The 22812-nt window shown below is 52.8% G+C and overlaps 2 protein-coding genes across 3 annotated transcripts; both read left to right on the forward strand.

The window, feature by feature from the left end:
• Positions 1-1141: 1141 nt before the first annotated feature.
• Positions 1142-12623, forward strand: C15H16orf89 (chromosome 15 C16orf89 homolog). Its single transcript, XM_065893209.1, has 7 exons — positions 1142-1205; positions 5841-6045; positions 7345-7462; positions 9066-9201; positions 9874-9978; positions 11419-11505; positions 12493-12623. The coding sequence occupies exons 1-7, from the start codon at positions 1142-1144 to the stop codon at positions 12621-12623; spliced, it is 846 nt and encodes a 281-aa protein (XP_065749281.1).
• A 1145-nt stretch (positions 12624-13768) lies between these two features.
• NAGPA (N-acetylglucosamine-1-phosphodiester alpha-N-acetylglucosaminidase) lies at positions 13769-22481 on the forward strand. Of its 2 annotated transcripts, XM_065892185.1 has the most exons (11): positions 13769-13874; positions 13966-14421; positions 15403-15542; positions 16524-16632; positions 17715-17843; positions 18329-18534; positions 18639-18686; positions 19732-19860; positions 20020-20151; positions 20237-20300; positions 21695-22481. In XM_065892185.1, exons 1-11 carry the CDS (start codon positions 13789-13791, stop codon positions 21903-21905), a joined length of 1710 nt encoding a protein of 569 aa, XP_065748257.1. In that variant the 5' UTR covers positions 13769-13788; the 3' UTR covers positions 21906-22481. The 2 variants fall into 2 exon arrangements, with proteins under 2 accessions (XP_065748257.1, XP_065748258.1); XM_065892186.1 differs by lacking the exon at positions 19732-19860 and having other exon boundaries at positions 13789-13874; positions 21695-21905.
• Positions 22482-22812: the final 331 nt, after the last annotated feature.

The raw sequence follows: 22812 nt of genomic DNA on the forward strand, positions 1-22812 counted from the left end.
GCGGGGACGTGGTTCCCTGTTCCCTAAGCCGGGGCCCGCGAACCTCCAACCTGGGAGCGGAGGTTTAGTGGTATTAAGGTAAAGCTGTTACTATGTAGGGATCTAGGAACATTTTTTTCTTCAAAGTTCTAAGATAATTTAAAATATAGTGAGATAACAATTTGGATGAAACGCATAAGCATAATGTTGAGAAAAGAGACCAGCCAGAGTGCATACTGGCTGGTTCCATTATGTAAATCAAAACTACTCTTTACTGTTAGAAGTTAGAGGGGTAACCTGCCTTGGAGGGTCGGGGAGTGAGTGGGAGGGGGCAGTGGGGAGCTGGTGGGGGTGTCATGGTCTGTTTCTTGATCTGGGTGCTGGTAAGGTGGGTGTGGTCCATTTGGGAAAATTCATCAAAAAGCAAACTTATTCATTTTTCAGGATGTATGTTGTACTTGAATAAAACATTTAAAATATAAAGAGAAAGAGGGGGTTCCCTGGAAGTCCAGTGGTTAGGACTCTGCACTTTCACTGCCGAGAGCCGGAGTTCAATCCTTGGCAGGGGAATGAAGATCCCACAAGCAGCGTGGCACAGCCAAAAAAAAGAAAGGAAAAAATAGAGACAGAGAGAGAGAAGGACAATGAAGGAACTAAAAAACAGAACGATTTTAAGTATCCATAGTAAGAAAGGAAAATTTCCCCACTGACCCTCCTGTCTCACCTCCCAAAGTAACCGCACTAAAGAGTTCTGTGTGGATCTATGTGACAGCGCTTTGACTTTGAAATGGGTCCCCTTGAAGCCACCCCCTCTGCCCTTGCCTTGGGAGCCGCCCCAGAACCTGCACGTCAGGCACAGCGACCACCTGCCCTCAGCCCCACCTCACCCACCCACATATTAGACAAATGACACAGCGCCTCCTCCCTTGATGAGAGCCTGGATGGGGCAACACCAGGGACCCTAGAACCTAGCTCAGGACTTGGCATGTATCTCTTTTGCTTCTCCCAATAGCCCTGTGACTCCCCTTCTTACAGATGAGGTCATTGAAGGTCACAACATTAGTGAGTGTGTGGCAGAGGCAGGGCTTGAAACCTGAGGGTAGAAGAGGGTAAGGAAGGACGAGTACATACATACAGATGGAGGGATGGGCAAACAGACACCATGGGCAGCCTCGTTAATGCCCCAGTTCCCAGGGAGGCCACTGCCTTCCGTTACATTGCCAAGGGTGTGAAGCTGGAACGCATGCCCTGCCCACTCCGGGCACCCTCTGAGGTGGGACGGGGCTGGGATCCAGAGACCTTGGCCTCAGGGTGCCTTGGACTTGAGCAAGTCACTCTATCAGTTGGCTTTCCTGACCTGTAAATTAAGGGATGGGGACTTCACATCTCAGAGAGCCCCTCTTGTTCTCATGATCTAAGAGGATAAGGACCAGGTGCCATGGTTGTGACAAACCAGAGGTAAACGCCTCGTCCTGGAATATGAAAGCCTGATTGAGGAAGGCGTTGGGATCGTTTCTCTAGGGAGATAGAGATGCAGGATGCATCACAAGCTAGTCCTGCTTGTACTGCTTGCCCACTTGGCCAACATCACACATGAAATTCAGTCCTCCCAGAGGTCAAGAGGGTACTGTTTCCCTTTCCAGAGACAGGAGGCTGAACCTTGGCAGAATTTCCACGATTAAGAAGTAGGCTCGGGGGACTTCCCTGGTGGCGCAGTGGTTAAGAATCCACCTGCCAATGCAGGGGACACAGGTTTGAGCCCTGGTCTGGGAAGATCCCACATGCCACAGAGCACCTAAGTCCGTGCACCATAACTACTGAGCCTGTGCTCTAGAGCCCGCGTGCCACAACTACTGAGCCTGCATGCCACAACTACTGAACCTGTGAGCCACAACTACTGAAGTCCACACGCCTAGAGCCTGTGCTCCACAACAAGAGAAGTCACCACAATGAGAAGCCCGCACACCACAACGAAGAGTAGCCCCCACTCGCCGCAACTAGAGAAAGCCCTGCGCACAGCAACGAAGACCCAACGCAGCCAAAAATAAATTTAAAAATAATAATAATAAATAAAAATTTAAAAAGGATGTGGACTCAGGTGTTGGAATCCCTGAACCACCTCATCCTAGCTGTGAGACAGGGGGTCAAAATAAGTCACTTTCTCCCCAGAACCTCAGATTTTAAGGTACAAAAGGGGATAAGCATAGTGCCCACTTGAGGGGTTGTTGTAGGGGTTAACAAGTGATGATAGTGACAGGCTTCACCTGGAACAGTCGTTCTCAGTGACACACCCAAGCCAGAAAAAAACGGTTCTTGAGGAGTAAAGAAAAACATACTCTTTTTATGTATAAAGTGCAGATATAGATACGGCACACAAACATATGCAATATATCTACAGTATTAAAATTTCACCTGGGGATTTCCCTGGTGGTCCAGTGGTAAAGAATCCGCCTTACAATGCAGGGGATGCGGGTTCAATCCCTGGTCAGGGAACTAAGATCCACTAGGCCCTCGTGCCACAACTACTGAGCTCACGCGCCTCAACTAGAGCCCGCATGCCGCAAACTACAGAGCCCACATGCCCTGGAGCCTGCACACCACAACGGGAGAAGAGAAAACCTGCACACCACAACTAGAGAGAAGCCTAAGCACAACCACGAAGAGCTCGCATGCAGCAACTAAGACCTGATGCAGCCAAAAATAAATTAAATAAATAAATCTTTAATTTTCAACAGGGACTTCCCTGGTGGTCCAGTGGTTAAGACTCTGTGCTCCCAATGCAGGAGTCATGGGTTCAGTCCCTGGTTGGGGAACTAGGATCTCACATGCTGCACAGTGCAGCCAAACAAAAATTTCACGGGAGTTCTGAACAAAAACTTGTGCAGGAGGAGCCCTCCCACATCACTGGTGGTTGTGGAAAATGGTGCAGCTGCTGTGGAAAGTAGTCTGGCAGTTCTTCAGTAAGTTAAACGTAAGCGTACAGTTACCACGCGACCCAGCAATTGCACTCCTAGGCGTTTACCCTAGAGAACTGAAGACAGGTTTTCAAACAAAAACCCGTTAATGAATGTTTATATCACCATCATTTACAGTAGCAGAAAGATGGAAACAACTCAAGTGCCCATCAACTGATGAATGGATAACATGTGATCTATCCATACAATGGAATATTTTTCAGGCATAAAAAAGGAATGAAGCACTGATTCATGCTGCAAGATACATGAACTTTGAAAACGTTATGCTCAGTGAAAGAAATCAGACACAAAAAAGTCATATATTGAATGAGTATTTGTGTGAAATGTCAAGAGTAGGCAAATCCATGGAACCAGAAAGCAGAGGAGTGGTTGCCAGGGGCTGAGGTTAGGGGGGATGGGCAGTGATTGCTGATGGATGTGGGGTTTCTTTTTTGGGGGATGAAAATATTTCAGAATTAGACAGTGGTGGTGTTTGCACAACTTTGTGAATATACTTTTAAGAGACACTGCCAAAGTGTATACTTTAAAAGGGCATGTGAATTTGTAACAGGGAAGAGCTAAATTGGACTCTATGTTCAATCTGTTTCTTTGACTTTAACCTTTGCTTTTCGTTGCTTTTGTTATTATAATCGTACATAATGGCCTGCCTCAGGGAACCCTGCCCCTTTGCCTGAAAGTTAAACTAAAGTGCCTCTGTTCAGCTCACAGGGAGATAATCTGAACACCCCCGCTCCCCCGCCCCCGCCACCTGTGGATGGCTTCTTTCTGGCTTCAAGAAAGAAGAAATTAACACATCCCCTCACCAGGGGATTTTCGCAATTATGGCCTTTTTACTTTACTTCCTCATCTCCTCCCCTTCTCTGTACTATAAAAGAAACTGGCATCCAAACCCCGTAAGATGGTTTACCGGAGACACTAGTCTGCCATCTTCTCGGTCTGCCAGCTTTCCGAATAAAGTCGTATTCCTTCCCTCAACACCTCGTCTCCCCATTCATTGGCCTGTCGTGCAGCGAGCAGAGCGAGCTTGGACTCGGTAACAAATTATATCTCAAAAAAGCTATTATTTTTAAATGTTCACGGGGAAATGTCTTAAAAGGCTGGAGAAGGGCAAGAATGAAAAATAGATTGAGAAACCCTGACCTGGAGCCTGCCCACAAGGAACATCAGATGCACATTTTGGTGGTGGTATTTTTATTATTCTTACAGATCTATAATCTCTTAACTGAAACCCTGGGGACCAGATATGTTTCTGAATTCAGAATTTTTTAGAAAGGGCATATGGCATGCATACACGTAGTAGTCCCAATGAAGCTCGGGACAGCACCCAGTACTCCAACACTGACATTTTGCAGGGAAACAGATGTACTTTCACAGTGAGTGAGCTGCATGAGGGCGCTAAGTCCTCACTGTCCCAATACGAGAAGCACACGTGGCTGTGGGGCTCTTGAAATGTACCCAGCCTGAGCTGAAATGTGCCACGAGTGTAATACTCCCTAGATTTCAAACTTTGTAGTAGAAAAATGATATTAAAAAAAGAATGCAAATAATTAATTTTTATTGATTTTTCATGTTGACAGCAAGTTGAAAAGATAGTATTTTGGATATTGGGATCTATTTGTTCAAATAAAATAGATTGTTAACATTCATTTCACCTGCTTCTCTTTGTTTTTTTTTAATGTGGCCACTAGACGACTTTGAAGCACCCACGAAGCTCGCCCTTTGCAGCTCATATTCTGTCCTTACTGGACAGGCTCCACTCTAAGAAATCCTCTGTTCAGTTCAGGGGGCAGGTGTGCCCTCAAACGATCTTATTCCAAACTTATTTTTAAAAAAGGGACTTCCCTGGTGGTCCAGTGGTAAAGAATCTGCCTTGCAATGCAGGCGATGTGGGTTCGATCCCTGTTCAAGGACTAAGATCCCACATGCCGCAGGGCAACTAAGCCTGCGTGCCACAACTACTGAGCTCGCGCGCCTCAACTAGAGAGAGAAAACCCTCACGCCACAACTAGAGAGAAGCCCACGTGCCACAATGAAGAGTCCGCATCCCGCATCGAAAGATCCCGCATGCTGCAACTAAGACCCGATGCAGCCAAAAAAAATAAATAAAATTAAAAGAAAAAAACAGGGGCTTCCCTGGTGGCACAGTGGTTGAGAATCTGCCTGCTAATGCAGGGGACACGGGTTTGAGCCCTGGTCTGGGAGGATCCCACATGCCGCGGAGCAACTAGGCCCGTGAGCCACAACTACTGAGCCTGCGTGTCTGGAGCCTGTGCTCCGCAACAAGAGAGGCCGCGATAGTGAGAGGCCTGCACACCACGATGAAGAGTGGCCCCCGCTTGCCACAACTAGAGAAAGCCCTCGCACAGAAACGAAGACCCAACACAGCCATAAATAAATAAATAAATAAATAAACCAGTTCCTTGTATGGTCCAGCCCTGCCTCCCAGGCTCCCAGCTCCCAGGTCCGTGGGGGTGAGTGGGGAGATAACTGGCCAGACATCATGACCAGACCCCAGCCCTCCCGAGCTTCGGCCTGTCCCTCTGCAGTCGGCGTCCCCCACCCTCTCCCAGGCCTGGTCCTTAAGACCATCCTAGCCCGTGTCATCGTGAAGTCTGTTCCATAAGAGCTCCACATTCTAACGGAACAAAAGGTGTCAACTAACCCTACTTATATGTCTCAAGCTTCCATGGGATGCGATAGATTTAGTCAGAGCCCATCCCAACACTGTTCCTAGTGATTTTTAAAAATTTTTTTAGAGAAAGCGCTTCCTTTGTGTTTCAGATGCAGTGTCCGAGCCCTGAAGGCACCCGAGCGTGCTCAGGGCTGCCAGGGGAGGGACAGCCAGTTCGTGGGCTCAAAACCACAGGATCCTGGGGGGCGGTTAAGCTCGGCATGGCCCACTGCTCCTGGGTCTCCCCGCAACCCTCTCCTCTCTGCCAGAGTTCCAGCCAGCCATTGAGCCTGGGTTTTGGAAGCTCCCGCACATCTGGACCCGCACCAAGGCCTCCATGGTCTACTCCACGTTTGAGCAGCAGGACTCCTTCTCGGAGGAGCACAGTGACCTGTGCCTGGTGCAGCTGCTGGGAACCGGGTGGCCCCCTGGACAGGCCCCGCTTCCTGAAAATCCCAAAGTGCTTGCCCTCCGCTAGTCCTCCCGTCCCACTCACTCTCCAAATCCCCAGGGGTTTGGGCAAAACCAGGCGCAAGCTCCCCCAAGAGCTGTTCCTTCTCCCATCCCCATCACTGTGAGTCAGCCCCCCTCTCTCCACCTGAGGCTTCCAGCCCTCTCCAAACACCTACCTCCATGCCCTGCACTCCCCAACTGGCTGGTCTCCCCACACCAGAGGGATCTTTCCAAAAAGCACATCTGAACACCCCACCCCAGTGCGAAGCTTCCTTGTTCTCAGGAAAAGCCCCAACTCCTCTGCCCTTCCAGGTCCCCAGGCCACTCCGGTCCAAGCCCTGGGGCCTCTTTTCAGACTTTCAAAAGCACCGGCTCCCTCCCACTTTAAGCCTTTGCCTGTGCCTGGCAGTCGCCTCTGTGGGGCCTCCTCCCACCCTGCCCCGCCCCAGGCCATGTGCCTAAGTAACTCTGCTCACACTTCAGGGCCAGCTCCAGCATCCTTCCTCCAGAACCTTCCCTGACCCCACCGCAGGGGGCTGACCTCCCATGGTGGACCGGTTCTCTTAGCCAGATGCAGTTCACATTTGTTTTATGGTTCTGTAGAACAAATGTGAACTGCATCTGGCAAGGAGAACCAGTCCCAGAAGGCAGGACAGGGCTGTAGGCCCCAGAAAGAAGGACCCAGCCTAGTTTAGCTCACCTGCTGTGCAGTGGGCTTGGAGCAAACCCCCAAGGGGCAGCCCTAGGTGCAGGGACCCATGAAACCCATGAGCAGGAGGGGCAGCAGGTGCCCCAGCTCCCACCTTCTCAGCATCCTTCAGAGAGGTGTTTGGGCCAGGACACAGCTGGGCTTGCAGAGGAGCTATGCTCCAGTGAGGGACCTGCCCTGTCCCTTCCATGGGGCAGGCCTGGCACAGGGGGGTGGGCATGCCAGGCCCGGGGATCTGCCGTTCTGGGTCCAGGGATCTGCTGTTTAGGGCAATTCTGGGAAACATGGTACTTGGGGGTCCCACGGAGAAATGGGAAGTCGCAGCCCCTGGTGGCTCCCCTAACCCAGGATAGCTCCAGCATCGCCTCCCCTGGGCCGGGGGGAACAATTTAGCCAATCCAGACACAGGACACCTGTGTTTATCTGGCATGGCTGTGTGCCTGGACCCTACTGGGGGGGGTCTAATAACTAGAGGGGGCATCAGGACCAGGAAAGCCTCCGTGCCCTCGGGCTTCATTCAGGATGCTTTGAACAGCTTGGAACCACTTCTCCCACAGGACAAACAGCAGCCAGCCCTGCAGGCTCTCCGATTTCTGCAAGACCCTCATGACCAGGCCCGGCTGCTCTGGCTACTGCCTGTCTCACCAGCTGCTCTTCTTCCTCTCGGCCAGAATGGTGAGTGCCTGGCGTGGGCTCAACCACAGCCCAAGGAAGAGGAAGAATGACTGAAAGGGGCTCGTGACAGTGTGGTTTCGTATGTTCACACCTGGAAAATAAGCAGGTTTTAAACCCCTGCTTCAGACCTCAGGAGGCGGAAGTGAGTAGCCTGTCATTGTTCAGCCATGAAATCCAACCACAGTGGTGTGGTGGGGCGGGGGGGTGATGAGATTCTGTTGCACAGAGAACTTTGCATGCTGAACTGGATCTCAGGGTATTAGAAGAAGAGAGAGGGAAGCAGCAGAAAGAACTCAGTAAACAACAGATGGAAAAATGTCTTAGAACAAAGTCAGTAGCTAGCTGCTTCCAGAAAACCAAACCAAGACCAAAACAGCCCCACCATCACTTCTCCTGTGCCCAAACACTCTTCCAAGCACAAGATTTGCTAGATACACATTTTATTTTATTTTATTTTGGCCTCACCGTGGGGCTTGTGGGATCTCAGTTCTCCGACCAGGGAATGAACCCGGGCCATGGCAGTGAAAGCACCGAATCCTAACCACTAGACCATCAGGGAACTCCCGCTGAATACTCATTTTAAACATATATTTATTTATATACAAAGTAGGGCTTGCTATCTCTATTCAAAAATGTTACTCAGGGCTTCCCTGGTGGCGCAGTGGTTGGGAGTCCGCCTGCCGATGCAGAGGACGCGGGTTCGTGCCCCGGTCTGGGAGGATCCCGCGTGCCGTGGAGCGGCTGGGCCCGTGAGCCATGGCCGCTGGGCCTGTGCGTCGGGAGCCTGTGCTCCACAACGGGAGAGGCCACGGCAGTGAGAGGCCCGCGTACCACAAAAAAAAAAAAAAAAAAAAAAAAAAAAAAAAAATGTTACTCAATGTCCATAAATTCTTAGCCAAGAAAGGACTTGCTGATTTTAATAGATTTTTGTATTATTATTTATTTGTAAGCTGTCACAGCCCAGTGTTTTTGTAAATACAATAAAAGCCAAGTTACAAGGAAAGTTATTGTGATTACTAGATTCAGCAGATAGAAAGTTGCTCTGACATATTGCTATAGAAGTTTCCAAAGCCTGTTCTCATCCCCTGTCCTTGTCTCTGTGCAACCGCTCCGCGGCCCAGGCTTTGCGCTGCACTGTAGCTGCCTGCTTGCGGGGTTAGGCTGGAATCAGAATGCGGTGACAGAGCGCTTTAGAGCGCCCCCTAGTGTCGGGCGTCGTGTCAGGCACTTCCAGGTTATGGTACCGGCCCCACCCCCACCCACCCCCACACACACAAGCGCCCCTCGGGTGCAGCTCCCATCGGCATCGCCCTTTCCCCATGAAAACCCTTGAGGCTCACAAAGGTTAATTTAGGGGGTGGAAGTCGCACAGCTCCTAAGCTGCAGAGCCGGGGCTCGAACTCAGCTGTCTCTGTCCTCCAGTGACTAAGCCCCACTAGGCTGGGAGCGTGGATAGGGAAGAAATTTTGGGAAAAGGGAAAGGACTTGCCCCAAAGGCAGCCACTTAAAAAACTGTTTCAGAACAGCAGGTCTTTTCCTGTAACAGCGTGCATGAATCGCTCAGACCACCAACTTCCTTGTCTCTTGGTGTTTGTTCCCCCAGACGGAATGCACGAAGGGGCTGTTCCGCCAGAGCCAGCGCTACATGAACCTCTTCTGTGCCAACATGATGGACCTGAACCGGAGAGCTGAGGCCATCGGATACGCCTACCCCACCCGGGACCTCTTCATGGAAAACAGTGGGCCCCCGCATTCTGCTCTAGGAACAAAGCAGCAGAGTGTCCCTGATTCCGGCCACACACACAAACACACACATACACTAGGGCTGCCAGGTTTAGCAAATGAAAATATAAGCGGCCCAGGCAAATTTGAACTTCAGATAAACAACGAATACATTTTTAGTATAAGTGTATCCCAAACATTGCATGGGCTATACTTAACAATTTTTTTCTTTTTTTAAATTTTTTTGCCACACCGTGTGGCATGCTGGATCTTAGTTCCCCAATCAGGGATCGAAACTGCGTCCCCTGCAGTGGAAGAGTGGAAGCGCTTAGTCTTAACCACTGGACCACCAGGGAAGTCCTACTTAACAATTTTTTATTCATCATTTATTGGAAATAAATTTAAGTGGGCATCCTGTATTTTATCTGCCACTGTTTTGACTGCTTCCTGCCCCCAAAATCTGACCCAGTGACGGAGCTCTGGGCATACTGAACAAGGCAGGACCCAGGTTCGGGGGCCCCTGCTTACTAAGGCAGACCCTCAGGGCTGCCTCCTTGCAGCCACTGTGCTGAGTGCCCACCTGCTGGTGCCGCCTCTCTCTAGCAGGTGGCACCATGGTGGCCTTGGGGAGAGGGAAGAGGTGGGCCTGGGGGATAGGCCTGCAGAGGGTCCCCTGTCTTTGCTTCCAGTCATGTTCTGTGGAATCGGTGGCTTCTCCAAATTCTATAAACTCCGGTGGCTGGAGGCCATTCTCAGCTGGCAGAAGCCACAGAAAGGATGCTTTGGGAAGCCAGGTGAGCTGTACTTCCTCCCTGGCTGGGAGCAGGGGTGGGGGTCGGGACGCTGGGCTTCTATGCCAGTTGGGGAAAGGATGTACTGGTGTTGGGGGGGGTGCAGAGAGAGGTGTGCAACATGCACACACACACACACGTGGAAATAGGCTCAGAGTTTTGGAAGCCAAAACTTTGCAGGATGAGGAACGGTCTTGTTGGAAGATATCGGACCCCTGCACCTGTGTTAACAAATTCATTTCTTCATCAAGTATTCCCTGAGCACCTACTATATGCCAGACACAGTTCTAGGCTCTGGAGAAACTAGGCAGGGAAAAGAGGAACAAGGAAGAGAGACAGAAACCACCTACACAAACCAGTAAGTGAAATGCGAGTTCTGATAATGATTGTGAAGGATACATCAGGCTGAGAGAGAAAAGAACATTGGAGAAGCTTCTTTAGGCAGAGTAGTCAGGGGAGATGTCTGAGAGGTGGTGACATAGAAGCAGGGGTGGAGGGAACTATATTCAATATCCTATGATAAACCATAACGGAAAAGAATATGAAAAAGAATATGTATATGTATAACTGAGTCACTTTGCTGTACAGCAGAAATTAAACACAACATTGTAAACTGTACTTCAACAAAATTTTTTTAAAAAGAAGAAGCTGGGACTTCCCCACCGGTCCAGTGGTTAAGACTCCATGCTTCCACTGCAGGGGGCGTGGGTTCAGGGTTTGATCCCTGGTCGGGAAACTAAGATTCCCACATGCCGTGAGTCATGGCCAAAAATTTTTTAAAATAAAGAATAAAAAGAAGAAATAGAGAAAAAGAAGAAGAAGCAGCAGCAGAGGGTGGAAAGGCAGAGGATGCAGCCCCTTTCCAGCCTGTGACACCAGACAGCTGGTCCTCTTTGGAGTATGTCACTTCACCTCTCTGAGCCTCAATTTTCCTGTCTATAAATAAATGAGCAAAATAATCTCCACCTTCCTGAGCTATGAGGAGTAGACATAATACATATGAAACCACCTAGCTTTTGCCAGGTACAGACAAGGCTCCCAGTAAATGCTGGCTTCCCAAATGAGAAGCTTAGGATGCTCAAAGACCAAAGCTTTTGAAATAAGATAGTCTGTTTTAAGACAGAGGCGTTTATAAAATGAAGATTCTCAGGCCTCCAGACCTATAGATTCAGCAGGTGGAGGGGCTGCGGACCCCCTTTTTCAATGAGCTCCTCTGGCCATTCTGATATGGGTGATTGGGGGACCACAATTTGGGAAACACCAGTAGATGCAGACTGAGGTGGTGTGGAAGTATCTCTACCCAGGGGCACGAGGAAACTTCCAGAAGTGCCTCCAGATTCAAAAGAAGACTTGAGTTGCTTGAGGTGTTGTGAAGAGTAGAGGGCTTAGCCAGTAATATTTAAAAATCCATCTTGAGAAGCTCACCCTTCATTCTTCTCTCAGCTGCTGAAGATGAAGAATTACCCAAAGCCATTCAGTACCAACAGCATCTTTTGAGAAGAGTGAAGAGGCGAGAAAAACAATTTACAGGTAATGAAAATACCCAAGACATGAAACCAAAACCTAGAAAGGATACACACGGCTTGCATTCAAGGAAAACAGGCTCCCAGCATCACCCAGGAGCCAGGGTGGGGGGCCTTTGTGTTTGGGAGCTAGAGGGAAGGGTAGGAGTCTCTCATGCCCTCCTCTTTGAAAGTGGGGAGTCCAGAGATGCTGTCTCCAGTGAAGGGAACATAAAAGAGAAGATTTGGGGCTTCCCTGGTGGCGCAGTGGTTGAGAGTCCGCCTGCCGATGCAGGGGACACGGGTTTCTGCCCTGGTCTGGGAAGATCCCACATGCCGCGGAGCCGCTGGGCCCGTGCGCCATGGCTGCTGAGCCTGCGCGTCTGGAGCCTGTGCTCCGCAACGGGAGAGGCCACAACACTGAGAGGCCTGTGTACCGCAAATAAAAAAAAAAAAAAAAAAGAGAGAGAGAAGTTTCAGTGTATTACACACTGAAAGTCACAGAGATAACCGCTCTCAGTCAAAGTCTAGTCAGGAAAACAGAACCTGCATCAGGAACTTCAGCAGAAGGAATTGAATATAGGGAACTCAGAGGTGCTGCAAGAGCTGAAAACAGAAAAGGTGAGAAAACACAGACATTAACCACTGCAGGAAGCCCCTGTCCTCCCTGGAGGCAGAGCTGGAGGGGCCATGAGAGGAGATGGGGTGAGCAGAACCTGCAGAGGCTGGACACAGAGGAGACAGAGAGGGGCAAGGGGAGAAATACCCTGGCTTCTCCCCTCATCCCACCTGTGCCTGCCTATGGTGGGCAGGGCAGTCTGGGAAATGTAGTTTGGAGGGGTTGGTGCACTGGGGTTTGGAGCAAAGAAGGGTGATCTTTGAGCCAGGGGACAAGTGATGAACACAGTTCTGGTGGCCGCACGTCCCCAGGCTGGCCGAGGGAACATCTGAAAAGTACTCCCAATGGAACGGTGGCCACCCCCCACCACTCACAGCAGGGCCTGTGCCTCCCCAGATGGCTGCTCTTCCCACAACACGGCCATGGCTGTCGCGGCCCTGGGCGGCTTCATCTACGTCCTGGCGGAACTCCCGCCAGCAGACGGAGAGCTGCGGCCGCCCACACCGACACCACCCAGCAGCCACTGACAAGCATGGTTCCATGCCTGCCACCTGACAGGAAGGTGAAACGCACGCCTTTCGTCCTTCCTTCCTTAGTCCTGGGGCCTGGGTCACACCCTGAGAAGGAGGCAGCCCAAGCAAAGCAATCCAGTGTCATCCCCTCAGGGAGCAGGGCTGGGGATGTGGGGCTGGGATGGACCCAGGCTCGGAGCAGATGAATAAATTTAGAGTGCAGTTGAGTGGCGAGTTGGGTCTTGTTCCTCAGCCTTTCAGACAACTTCACTTGGGATAATTATAGCACCTATCCCTATATTACCTCCACAGCTGTGACAGTTATGTCTGTAGAGTACTGAGAACGGTACCTGTAATGTAGTAGGTGCCAGGTAAATGTTACCTGCTCCTGCACAGTGAGGATGTCGCATTCCGTGGGAGCTTGTCGCGAGGCAGTTGGCGGGGCCGGGGGGTGCGGTGGGGGTGGGGGGCTGGCTCATCAACGTTTCTCTCATTCCCAGCTTGCTTCTCTTCCCTCCTGTTCTGCTTCAGTGTGAGCATAACTAAATGTGTCAGGTGGAGCCCCGACACTAATCTCATGTCTGGGAAAAGACCTGGAAACTTACTATAGGTCCAGGTGTGTCTGTGGTGCTGATTTCAGGCTACGTGCACGTGGGCATTTAAAAAAAAAAACAAAAAAAAAAAAACTAGGGGGCTTCCCTGGTGGCGCAGTGGTTGAGAGTCCGCCTGCCGATGCAGGGGACACGGGTTCGTGCCCCAGTCTGGGAAGATCCCACATGCCGCGGAGTGGCTGGGCCCGTGAGCCATGGCCGCTAAGCCTGCGCGTCCGAAGCCTATGCTCCACAACGAGAGGCCACAACAGTGAGAGGCCCACGTACAAAAAAAAGAAAAAAAAAAAGTCTATGAATAAAGCGCAAACGTTAACAATTGGTAAAGATAAGTAAAACGTATAAGAGAATTCTTTATACTACTTTTTTTTGACTTTCCATAGACTTCAAATTACATCAACGTGAAAACTTCCCGCCGCCCCAGCGCCCGCCCCTTCTAAAATAACACAGTAAATTACAGGAAGAGATTCTGGGATATCCAGAAAAGTATAAGCAATTCAGAGCTAAAAGCTGCCACCAGAAGTCCTGAGTCATGTGGGGTGGGCCCACGTGACCGGAGGCCCGAGTCCAACATGGCGGCCTCCATGGGTCGCTGCCTTCTCTTCTTCATTTCACTGCGCGGCTTCCTCGGTGAGGCATCCGGCAACCTCGGCTCGGGGTGAGTACAGCTGCCGGGGGCAAGCCTCGTTGGGGAGGTCCCACAGACCCGGGCACAGCACTCCGAGCTCAGGTCTGCCCCATCCCAGCAGGGCCTCCCGCGACGATGACTTGCTGCTGCCTTACTCCCGCGCGCGGGCGCGCTCGGCCCGGGACTGCACAAGGGTGCGCGCCGGCAGCCGCGAGCACGAGAGGTGGCCGCCGTCCCCCTCAAACCCCGGTGCCCGCGGCCCCAACGTACGCATCTTCGTCTCGCACTTCGCAGACCGCGCGGTGGCCGGCCACCTGACGCGGGCCGCCGAGCCCCTGCGCACCTTCTCGGTGCTGGAGCCCGGCGGGCCCGGCGGCTGCGCTTCAAGGCGCCGCGCCACCGTGGAGGAGACGGCGCGGGCGGCCGGCTGCAGCGTCGCCCAGAATGGCGGCTTCTTCCGCATGGATACGGGCGAGTGCCTGGGGAACGTTGTGAGCGACGGGCGGCGGGTGAGCAGCGCCGGGGGGCTGCAGAACGCGCAGTTCGGGATCCGCCGCGACGGGACCCTGGTCACCGGGTGAGGAGGCAGGGAGTCCCGTGACTGTCTAGGCCCTAGATTCTAGAGCAGAGGGCCTGAGAGTTGAGGTGTAGCCGTGCCGCCGTGTTCAAGTCCCCTAACCAAACTGAGCCTCCGTTTTCTCATCTTCAGGATGGGGAAAGTAATGCCTTCCTTGTAGAGTTTATTCATTTTCCAGTATCGTGTAGCGCTTGCTTTGTGTCGGTAAATGTGCTGCGTACTGAGGATATAGCTGTGAACAAGCACGGCCTTTGCCTTCAAAAAAGGACACTACCCCCCACCCCATTACTAGGAAAAATAAACAAAACCCAGGGAGATAATTAAGTTAATTCAAATTGTATATGTGCAGTGAAGCGTTGAACAGATTGTAAATAGAGTGTTGAGTTTCGGGAAGGTGATAAGGAAAGACTTGTCTGAGTTGAGACATGAAAATTAATCACAAGTCAGCCAGAGTCAGAACTGGAGGAAGAGCATTGCAGTCAGAAGGAACAGCAAGCACTAAGGCTCAGAGGTGCAGAGGGGCTTGGTGTGTGTGAGGGACTGAAGGAAGGAGCAAAATATCAGAGGAGGTCAGGACCGACTTTGGTCATTTATTTATTTATTTTGACTTTGGTCATTTTAAAGCTTGCTCTGAACCTACTGAATACTAGGCTGGTTGGGCCGTAGTAGGAGCAAGGAGGCCAATTAAGAGGCTGTTGCAGGCATCAGATGGTAGTTCGGCTGGGGTGACGGCCTGAGAGATTGAGGGCCATAGGTGGGCTTGTGATCTGTTGGGGATGGTGGTTTCTGTTAAATGAAGTGTAGATTGGGATGCGTAGACTGTTTGCAAAGATTGCTTCCAGGACCAGGCAGGTTCCTGGGCATGAGGAGGAATCAAGTAGCCGGGTGGTGGGGCGGGCGGGGGTAGTGTGTGTGTGGGGGAGGGCACTACCTGCAGCTGCCACTGCTGTTGACTGAATCTCATGCCTTCCCTGTGTCCAGGTACCTGTCTGAAGAGGAGGTGCTGGACACTGAGAATCCGTTTGTGCAGCTGCTGAGCGGGGTCGTGTGGCTGATTCGCAACGGAAGCATCTACATTAACGAGAGTCAGGCGGCTGAGTGCGATGAGACACAGGAGACAGGTGGGGGAAGGGCAATGAGTATGATGAGATGTGGGTGATGAGTGGGGGTGTTGGCAACAAGCCTCTTGAAAACCAGGACCAGTGGGGTGGTGGGGGAAGTCTTTCAACAAGTACTATTCTAGGTATTGGGGATCAGTGGGGATTAAAGCAGATAAGATCCCTGCATTGTGGACTATATAAGAAATGAAATAGATATTAAGTATACTGGAAAGAAGTGGTTAAGTGCTAAGAAAGAGAAAGTTGGAGGAAAGGAGCTATGGACAAGAGAATAGAGAAGTGTTCCTAAAATATTTGTGGACCGGCAGCATCAGCATCACCGAGGAGCCTGTTATAAATGCAGAACTTCAGCCCCTACCCCTGTGCCTCAGTGCTACAGAATCAGAATCCCTGGGGGTGAGGCCCAAGAGTGTGTGTTCTAAGGAGCCCCCTGTGTGATTCTGATTGACATTCAATTTTGAGAACCACTGGGATATGGAATACTGGGACAGGGAAGGTTCCCCATGGCCCTGATGTGGAAATGGGCTGTTTTAGACTGTGCAGTCAGGGAAGGCCTCATGGAGGAGGTGACTTAGATTAGAAGGCACAAGCCATGGGAAGAGCTGGGGAGAAGTGCAGTCCAGCCAGAAGTAGAAAGTGGCTGCAGGGTGTTCAGAGGCATGGGCCCCCAGGAGATGAGGTAGAAGAAGCAGGCTAAGGAGGTCATGCCAGGCCTTGATAAGGCATTTGGATTTTGTTCTAAGGACAGTGGAGGCCGTTGGAGCATTTTCACCTGGAGTTTGATCTTGATTTACATTGAAGAACAGCCCTTTGGCTACTCTGCGGAGACCGACTGGGGCGGGGCACGGGAAGAGAGATGTTGCATGCATAGACCTGGAGGTGGAGAGTGATGTCTCTGTGGAGAGTGACTGGCAGGAAGTGTCAGGCAGAGCTTAGTAGGCCTCCCGAAGGGCCAGGTGATCAGCCAGGCTGCCTCTCCTTCAGGTTCCTTCAGCAAATTTGTGAACGTGATGTCAGCCAGGACAGCCGTGGGCCACGACCGGGAGGGGCAGCTGGTGCTCTTCCACGTGGACGGGCAGACGGAGCAGCGGGGGTGAGTGCTGTGAGCCAGGGCCTCTAGGCCTGGGCTGAGTCCTGCTCTGAGGAACTCCAGCCCACCAACAGCTGCCCTTCTGACCTCCAGCTGTTCCCTGGGGATGTTCACATCCATCTGTTCCCTGTCTTCCCACAGGCAGAGGGTCCCTAGATCTGTCCCACTTCCAAGAACTCATCATCTTCCACACACTTGCTCTCAGTCTCGCCACCTTAGGGCCTCATCTCTCCTGAGCTCTGATTGGGGTGAAAGGAAATTATCACAAAGTTAGCTGGGAGTAGACCTCGGTTCCAATCCTAGCTTGGCCATCTGCTAGCTCTGTGGCCATAGACAAGTCATTTGACCTCTCTGAGCTGCTGTTTCCTCCTCTGTAAAGTGAGTGTGCTAGTCTGCTGTTGCTGTGTAACAAATTAGCACAGGCAGCGCTGATTTGTTAGATCAAAGCTCTGTAGGTCAGGAGTCAGTGGGTGGGGGGGCCCAACTGAGTTCTCTGTTCAGGATGTCCTACAGACAAAACCCAGCTGTTGGCCAGGCAGGGTGCTTATCTGGAGCTTCTGGGGAAGAATCCTCTTCCCAGCTTCTTCAGGTTGTTGGCAGAATACAGTTCCTTGGAGTTGTAGGACTGAGGTCTTTGTGTCATTGCTGGCTGGGGGCCTCTCCACTCATGAGGCCGCCCACGTTCCCCCTTATGTATATACCCTCCTCTTGTATATCTTCAAGCTGAAAGGTGTGTCAAATCCATCTAATCCCCTTGTATTTCCAATCTCTCTCACTTCCTCTTCTGCCTCAGCCATAGAAAGCTCTCTGCTTTTAAGGGCTCCTGTGATTCCATCGGGGCCACCCGGATAATCCAGGACAGTGTGCCCATTTGCAGACAGCTGTGCCATGTATCATAACACGATCAGGAGAGTGATCTCTTGTTATAGTCATAGCTTCCCGGGATTGGGACAGGACACCTTTTGGGGGGCACTTAGAAATTTGCCTGCCATAGTGGGTGTGTGATACTGTCCACTGTGGAAAGTAAGATGCATTAACCCAGAAATGGCTGTGGCAAGGTCAGCAGCACTGGTCTTGTGCCACAGCATTAACCTGTGGGAGATGGCGGAGTTCCTGCTGAAACAGAACGTGGTAAATGCCATCAACCTGGACGGAGGGGGCTCTGCCACCTTCGTGCTCAACGGGACCTTGGCCAGTTACCCATCCGATCACTGGTAAGCATACCAGAGCCCCCTTGTTGAGGTCCAAGGCCAAGCTTGTCCCCAACTGTCTCATTCAACAAATACTGAGTACCTACTCTGTGCCCGGCTCTGGGGATTCAGCAGAGAGCAGGAGGAGCCAAGACCCCTGCTTCTCGCTGCTTACAGGAAGTATATGTAGCGTACCAGCCCACCAGCCCAGGCCGATGGAAGGGGGTGATTGGTCAGGAAAGACCTGAGGATAGTGAAGCATGAGCTGAGATCTGGAGGATGAGGGGCTAGGTGGGCATGGGAGAGCCTTCTGGGCATAGAAGAGCATGTGCAAAGGCCCTGGGGTGGAAGGGATTGTTGGGGGTGGGAAGAACCTGTAAAAGGCTGGAGAAGGGACAATGAAGAGAGGCAGGGAAAGGCAGCCCTCAGGGGCTGCAGTGGGGGGGTTTGAGGGTTTGCTGGGGTGGCCAGCACTTCAGCCTCTCTTCACACTCCTGTTTCTTCTGCAGCCAGGACAACATGTGGCGCTGTCCTCGCCACGTGTCCACCGTGGTGTGTGTGCATGAGCCCCGCTGCCAGCCGTCTGACTGCAACGGCCACGGGACTTGCGTGGAGGGGCGCTGCCAGTGTACGGGGCGCTTCTGGCGGGGCGCCGCCTGCAGCGAGCTGGACTGTGGCCCCGCCAACTGCAGCCAGCATGGGCTCTGCACGGAGAGTGAGTGGGACTCTTTGGGAGGCAGCTCCAGCCCGGGCTCCCCGCTCTCACTGCCCCAGCCCTGCCTGGGCCCTCACCTGACCTTCTCGGTCTTGTCTTGGCAGCCGGCTGCCGCTGCGAAGCTGGATGGACAGGGTCCAACTGCAGTGAAGGTAAAAGCCACCAGGCCAGCCTCCTCCCCAGCCCCCTGGTCACACAGGAGAGGGTGAGCCTGGCAGCTGCGAGCCTCAGCTGCCTTTATCCCTGCCTCCTGGTCTGCAAGTCGCTTCCCTCTTGTCTCATGCTTTTGCCTCATGTGTAAATCACTGTATTAGTGTCCTGGGGCTGCTGCAACAGATTCCACCAACTCAGGCTTAAAACATTACTTTATTCTCTCGCAGTTCTGGAGGCCAGAACTCCATAATCAAGGGGTCAGTAGCGCTCCACTGGCTCTGAAAGGTCTGGGGGAGGGTCCTTCCTGCCTCTTCCAGCTTCTGGGGGTCCCATGCATTCCTGGACTGGTGGCTGCATCACCCCATCTCTGCCTCTGACTTCACGGGCACAGCCTTCTCCCCTGTCTGTCTCCAGTCTCCTGCTCTGTCTTCTTACAAGGACCCCAGGCCACTGGACTTGGGTCCACCTTAAGTGCAGGATGTTTTCATTTCAAGATCCTTTACTTAATTGCATCTGCAAAGACCCTATTTCCAAATAAGTTCACATTCACAGGTTCTGGGGATTAGAACATATCTTTGCGAGGACACAGCTCAACGCACTTATAACCCTCCATAGCTTAAATCCTTAGTGGCTTTCTTTGGCTCTGAGTGAAAAATTTGAACTCCTCAGCATGACCTGCCAGGCCCTGGGGGCTCCAGCCACGCCCTGCTCTCCAAGCCTCAATGTCAGTTCCTCAGAGTCCTCCCCACCCCACCTCCTCAGTGCTTTGCTGCTGCCACAATCGGTCCCGTCCCTCCAGTGTGTGTCCTCCCTTGTCCTTTGACACCTGTTTTCTGGCTTGCTGGCTGCCTGCCCTCAATGAGATCATAGCCTCGGGGCCTGCCACGTACCAACTTCTCCAGAACTATCTGTTGGGAGAACATGTGAACCTACAGGGCCACTTGGGGCGAGAGAGTTGCGTTTGCAATCCTGTTGGCCCCAGCCTGGGGTGGGGTTGGGGGGGCAAGACCAGATTTTGCAAAGGCCCTGCTTCCCCCATCCCAGCGTGCACCAGCGGCTCCTTCGGGGAGGACTGTGCCAAGAAGTGTCAGTGTCATAATGGAGCCACCTGTGACCCCGTTCGGGGCACCTGCGCCTGTCCCCCTGGCTTCACTGGAGACATCTGTATGCAGGGTAAGCTGGAAGGGCCCCTGACTCAGCCAAGAGGGAGCCCCGCCCAGGGATGCTTTTGCATCAGCTCAGCTCAGCACACCACTGGGCCCATCCTGGCAGTGCAGAGAGAGGCCCTGCCACCAAGGCCTCCACCTCTGTCCTCCTGGCTCCTTCCTGCAGAGTGTCCCCTCGGCTGGTACGGGCCAGACTGCCAGAGCCCTTGCAAGTGTGAGCACCAGTGTCCCTGCGACCCCCAGACCGGCAACTGCAGCCTCGCCTGGTCACGCACCTTGAATAGCATCCTCTCCCGAGGTACGGCCCCTCCCAGGCTCCCCGGGGACAGCAGGGGGCAGACCCCTCCTCTCCCAACCTTCAGCCTCTCCCTGGCATCTTGCAGTGAAGCAGTGTCTCCCGCTACCTGAGGACACCCTGCGGGCAGGAGAACTCTCCCTTTTCACCAGGTAGGTACTTTGCAGGGAGCTGGGGCAGGGGTGGGAGGAATCCCCCCTCCCTCTGCCTTTGAGGCGTGGCCTCCGCTCAGGGTCTGGGCAGGGCTAGGAACTGGCAGCTGGGCACCAGATGACAATTCTCTGACATAAGCACAGGGAGAGTCCTAGGTGATGCTCGCAGCCACCTGTGCTGTCCAGGGAGCTGCTGAGAAGGACCCTGGCCACCACCCCAGTGGAATCTAGGGGCCAGGGTGTGGGCTTTTTTTCTCAGCTTCCGGTGCAAGAAGCCCTGAGCAGTTCACGTCATTTCTCTGACACCTGGGGGTGTTCACCCCTCGTATTGGGTCTTTATTTTCTAGTTGCAGGGGGTCTTCAACTTGACCTCCAGGGGAGTGTGTTAGAGAGCTGGGTTCAAGAACCAATGCTGTCGGTCTGGGAGCCCCACTTGGAGAACCTCTCTTCTCATGGTTCTCATGTCCCATAGCCCCCCTGGGTGCCCGGCCCAGCCCCATCCCCTCAAAGTGGGAAGCAGGTGTAGGTGTGAACGAAAAGCCCCTTGGCCTTGTCCTGGAGGCAGCACCTGAGAGCTCATCACAAACGCAGATCCCAGATCCCTCCTGGAGGTCCTGACCCTGAGTCGGGTGGGGCCTGGAGGAAAATCCTGGAAATGTGCTGGGAATTGCAGCGGACCAGGGACAGTGGTTCCCGGGAGCCCTGCACCCCAAGCTCAGCCTCCTCGGGTGTGAGACCTGCAGTGAGGGAAGGGGTGCCATGGGGTGCTGAAGGGCACAGCTGCAGGCCCTGCCACCCGAGCAGTCTGCTTTTGCATTGAGGGCTTCAGACAAAGACTCACGTGAAGGAAAAAAGATCATTGAAGGACCCCACCCATCCCCGCCAGCTCCCTGCCTTGGAGGAAGGGGTGTGGGTCCTCCCTGCTCTGTGTGCTTTGAGGACCCTGGAGAGAACCCAGCCTCTGTTGTCAACATCCCCGGAAGCACAGAATGCAAACTGCTGCTTCCCGGGGCAGATTAGGTCCCCAGCTGTATTACATGTGGCCTGTACCCACTGAAATTTACACTTATGAGCAACATCTGAAACTCAGTAACGTTCATGTAAAAATCTTTTTTTTTCCACGGCTGCTCTTGAAATATCAGGAGATGTGGCCGCACTGGCCTTAGTCCCACATAACAACTGTCCCCGCTGCTCCCGAACATGCGTGGAGTGTGCCCTCCACCCCACCAGGCCCATTTGTTCTTCGACAGTGTGCGGTCCCTGGAGGCCCCCGACCCTGTGCCCCTGTTCTGGGAGGAGGAGCCAAGTGAGGGGAGGGAGGGAGCCTCTCCAGCACACCCCCAGCCCGAAGCGCCCAACAGTGTCCCCGTTCGGGGTTTCTCTCCTGCCCCCAGGACCACCTGGCTGGCCATCACCTTGGCCCTGGTTTTCCTTCTGCTGATCAGCACAGTGGCAAACGTGTCCTTGTTCCTCGGGTCAAGGGCAGCGAGGAGCCGGCACCTGGATGGGGCCTACGTCTACCACCCACTGCAGGAGATGAACGGGGAGCTCCCGGCTGCTGAGAAGGAGCAACCGGGTGACACCTGTAACCCCTTCAAGGACTGAAGCCTCCAGCTGCCCATCATGACCTGTTCTGGAGGCTCGTTGCCATGAGCTCTGGCTTCTGCAGGGGAAATTCCAAGGCCACTGACCATTTGGGTGGTCTCGACCCATGTGCCAAGCCAGGCTTCTGACAGCACCTGTGCCTCAGCCCCTCACCTGGCCGCCTGCCGTGGCACGTGCAACCCTAGCGATACAGCGCGCCCTGGAGAGACTCTGCCTCCTTCCCCGCCTGCCTGTGCCTGCCGCTTACGAGGCCTGTCCCCCAAGGGCCTGCCCCGCTGCTGCCAGAGAGCCTCCAGCCTCCTGGGGCAGGGGCGCTGCCAGTGGAACTGATGATGACCGAACTGTGGCCAAGTGGCAGGGTCCAGCCAGCCCCCTTGGATGGGGTGAAGAGACTATGGCCACATCGAGGGACCCTTTTATACAGACCTCATCACCGAACTTGCCAACTAGAATTCTATTTCCTGTCATGGGAAGCTCCTTAAAGGGAAGAAGGGTGAAATCATGTTTACAGGCTCTCTTATTTTGTCCTGCCGCCAGAAGGGTTTTTCTACCACTTGAATAAATTGATATAATAAAAGGACCCCTGGAGCGGCATCTGAATGCGGAATCGTGGAATTGAGGGACCCCTAGATTTTGACAGGTGGGGCTGCTTAACCTGAGTCAGGGGCATGTCCAGCTCCCTTGTCTATTTTGTTTAATCCAGGGGTTCTCACTTTAAAGTGTACTCGAATTACCTGGAAGAGCTTGCTAAAAATGCAGATTCTGGCCTGGGCTGGAGCCTCAGAGTCTGCAGGTCTCACTGAGCTCCCAGGTGATGGCTGCAGGTGTCTGGACCACACTTTGAAAGAGGAAAGTTTAGTCCGCACCATGTTTTAGTAGAATTTAAATTACCAACGCTTAAAAGTCA

This window comes from Phocoena phocoena, chromosome 15 (genome assembly GCF_963924675.1).
Source record: "Phocoena phocoena chromosome 15, mPhoPho1.1, whole genome shotgun sequence".
NCBI classification, from domain to species: Eukaryota; Metazoa; Chordata; class Mammalia; order Artiodactyla; family Phocoenidae; genus Phocoena; species Phocoena phocoena.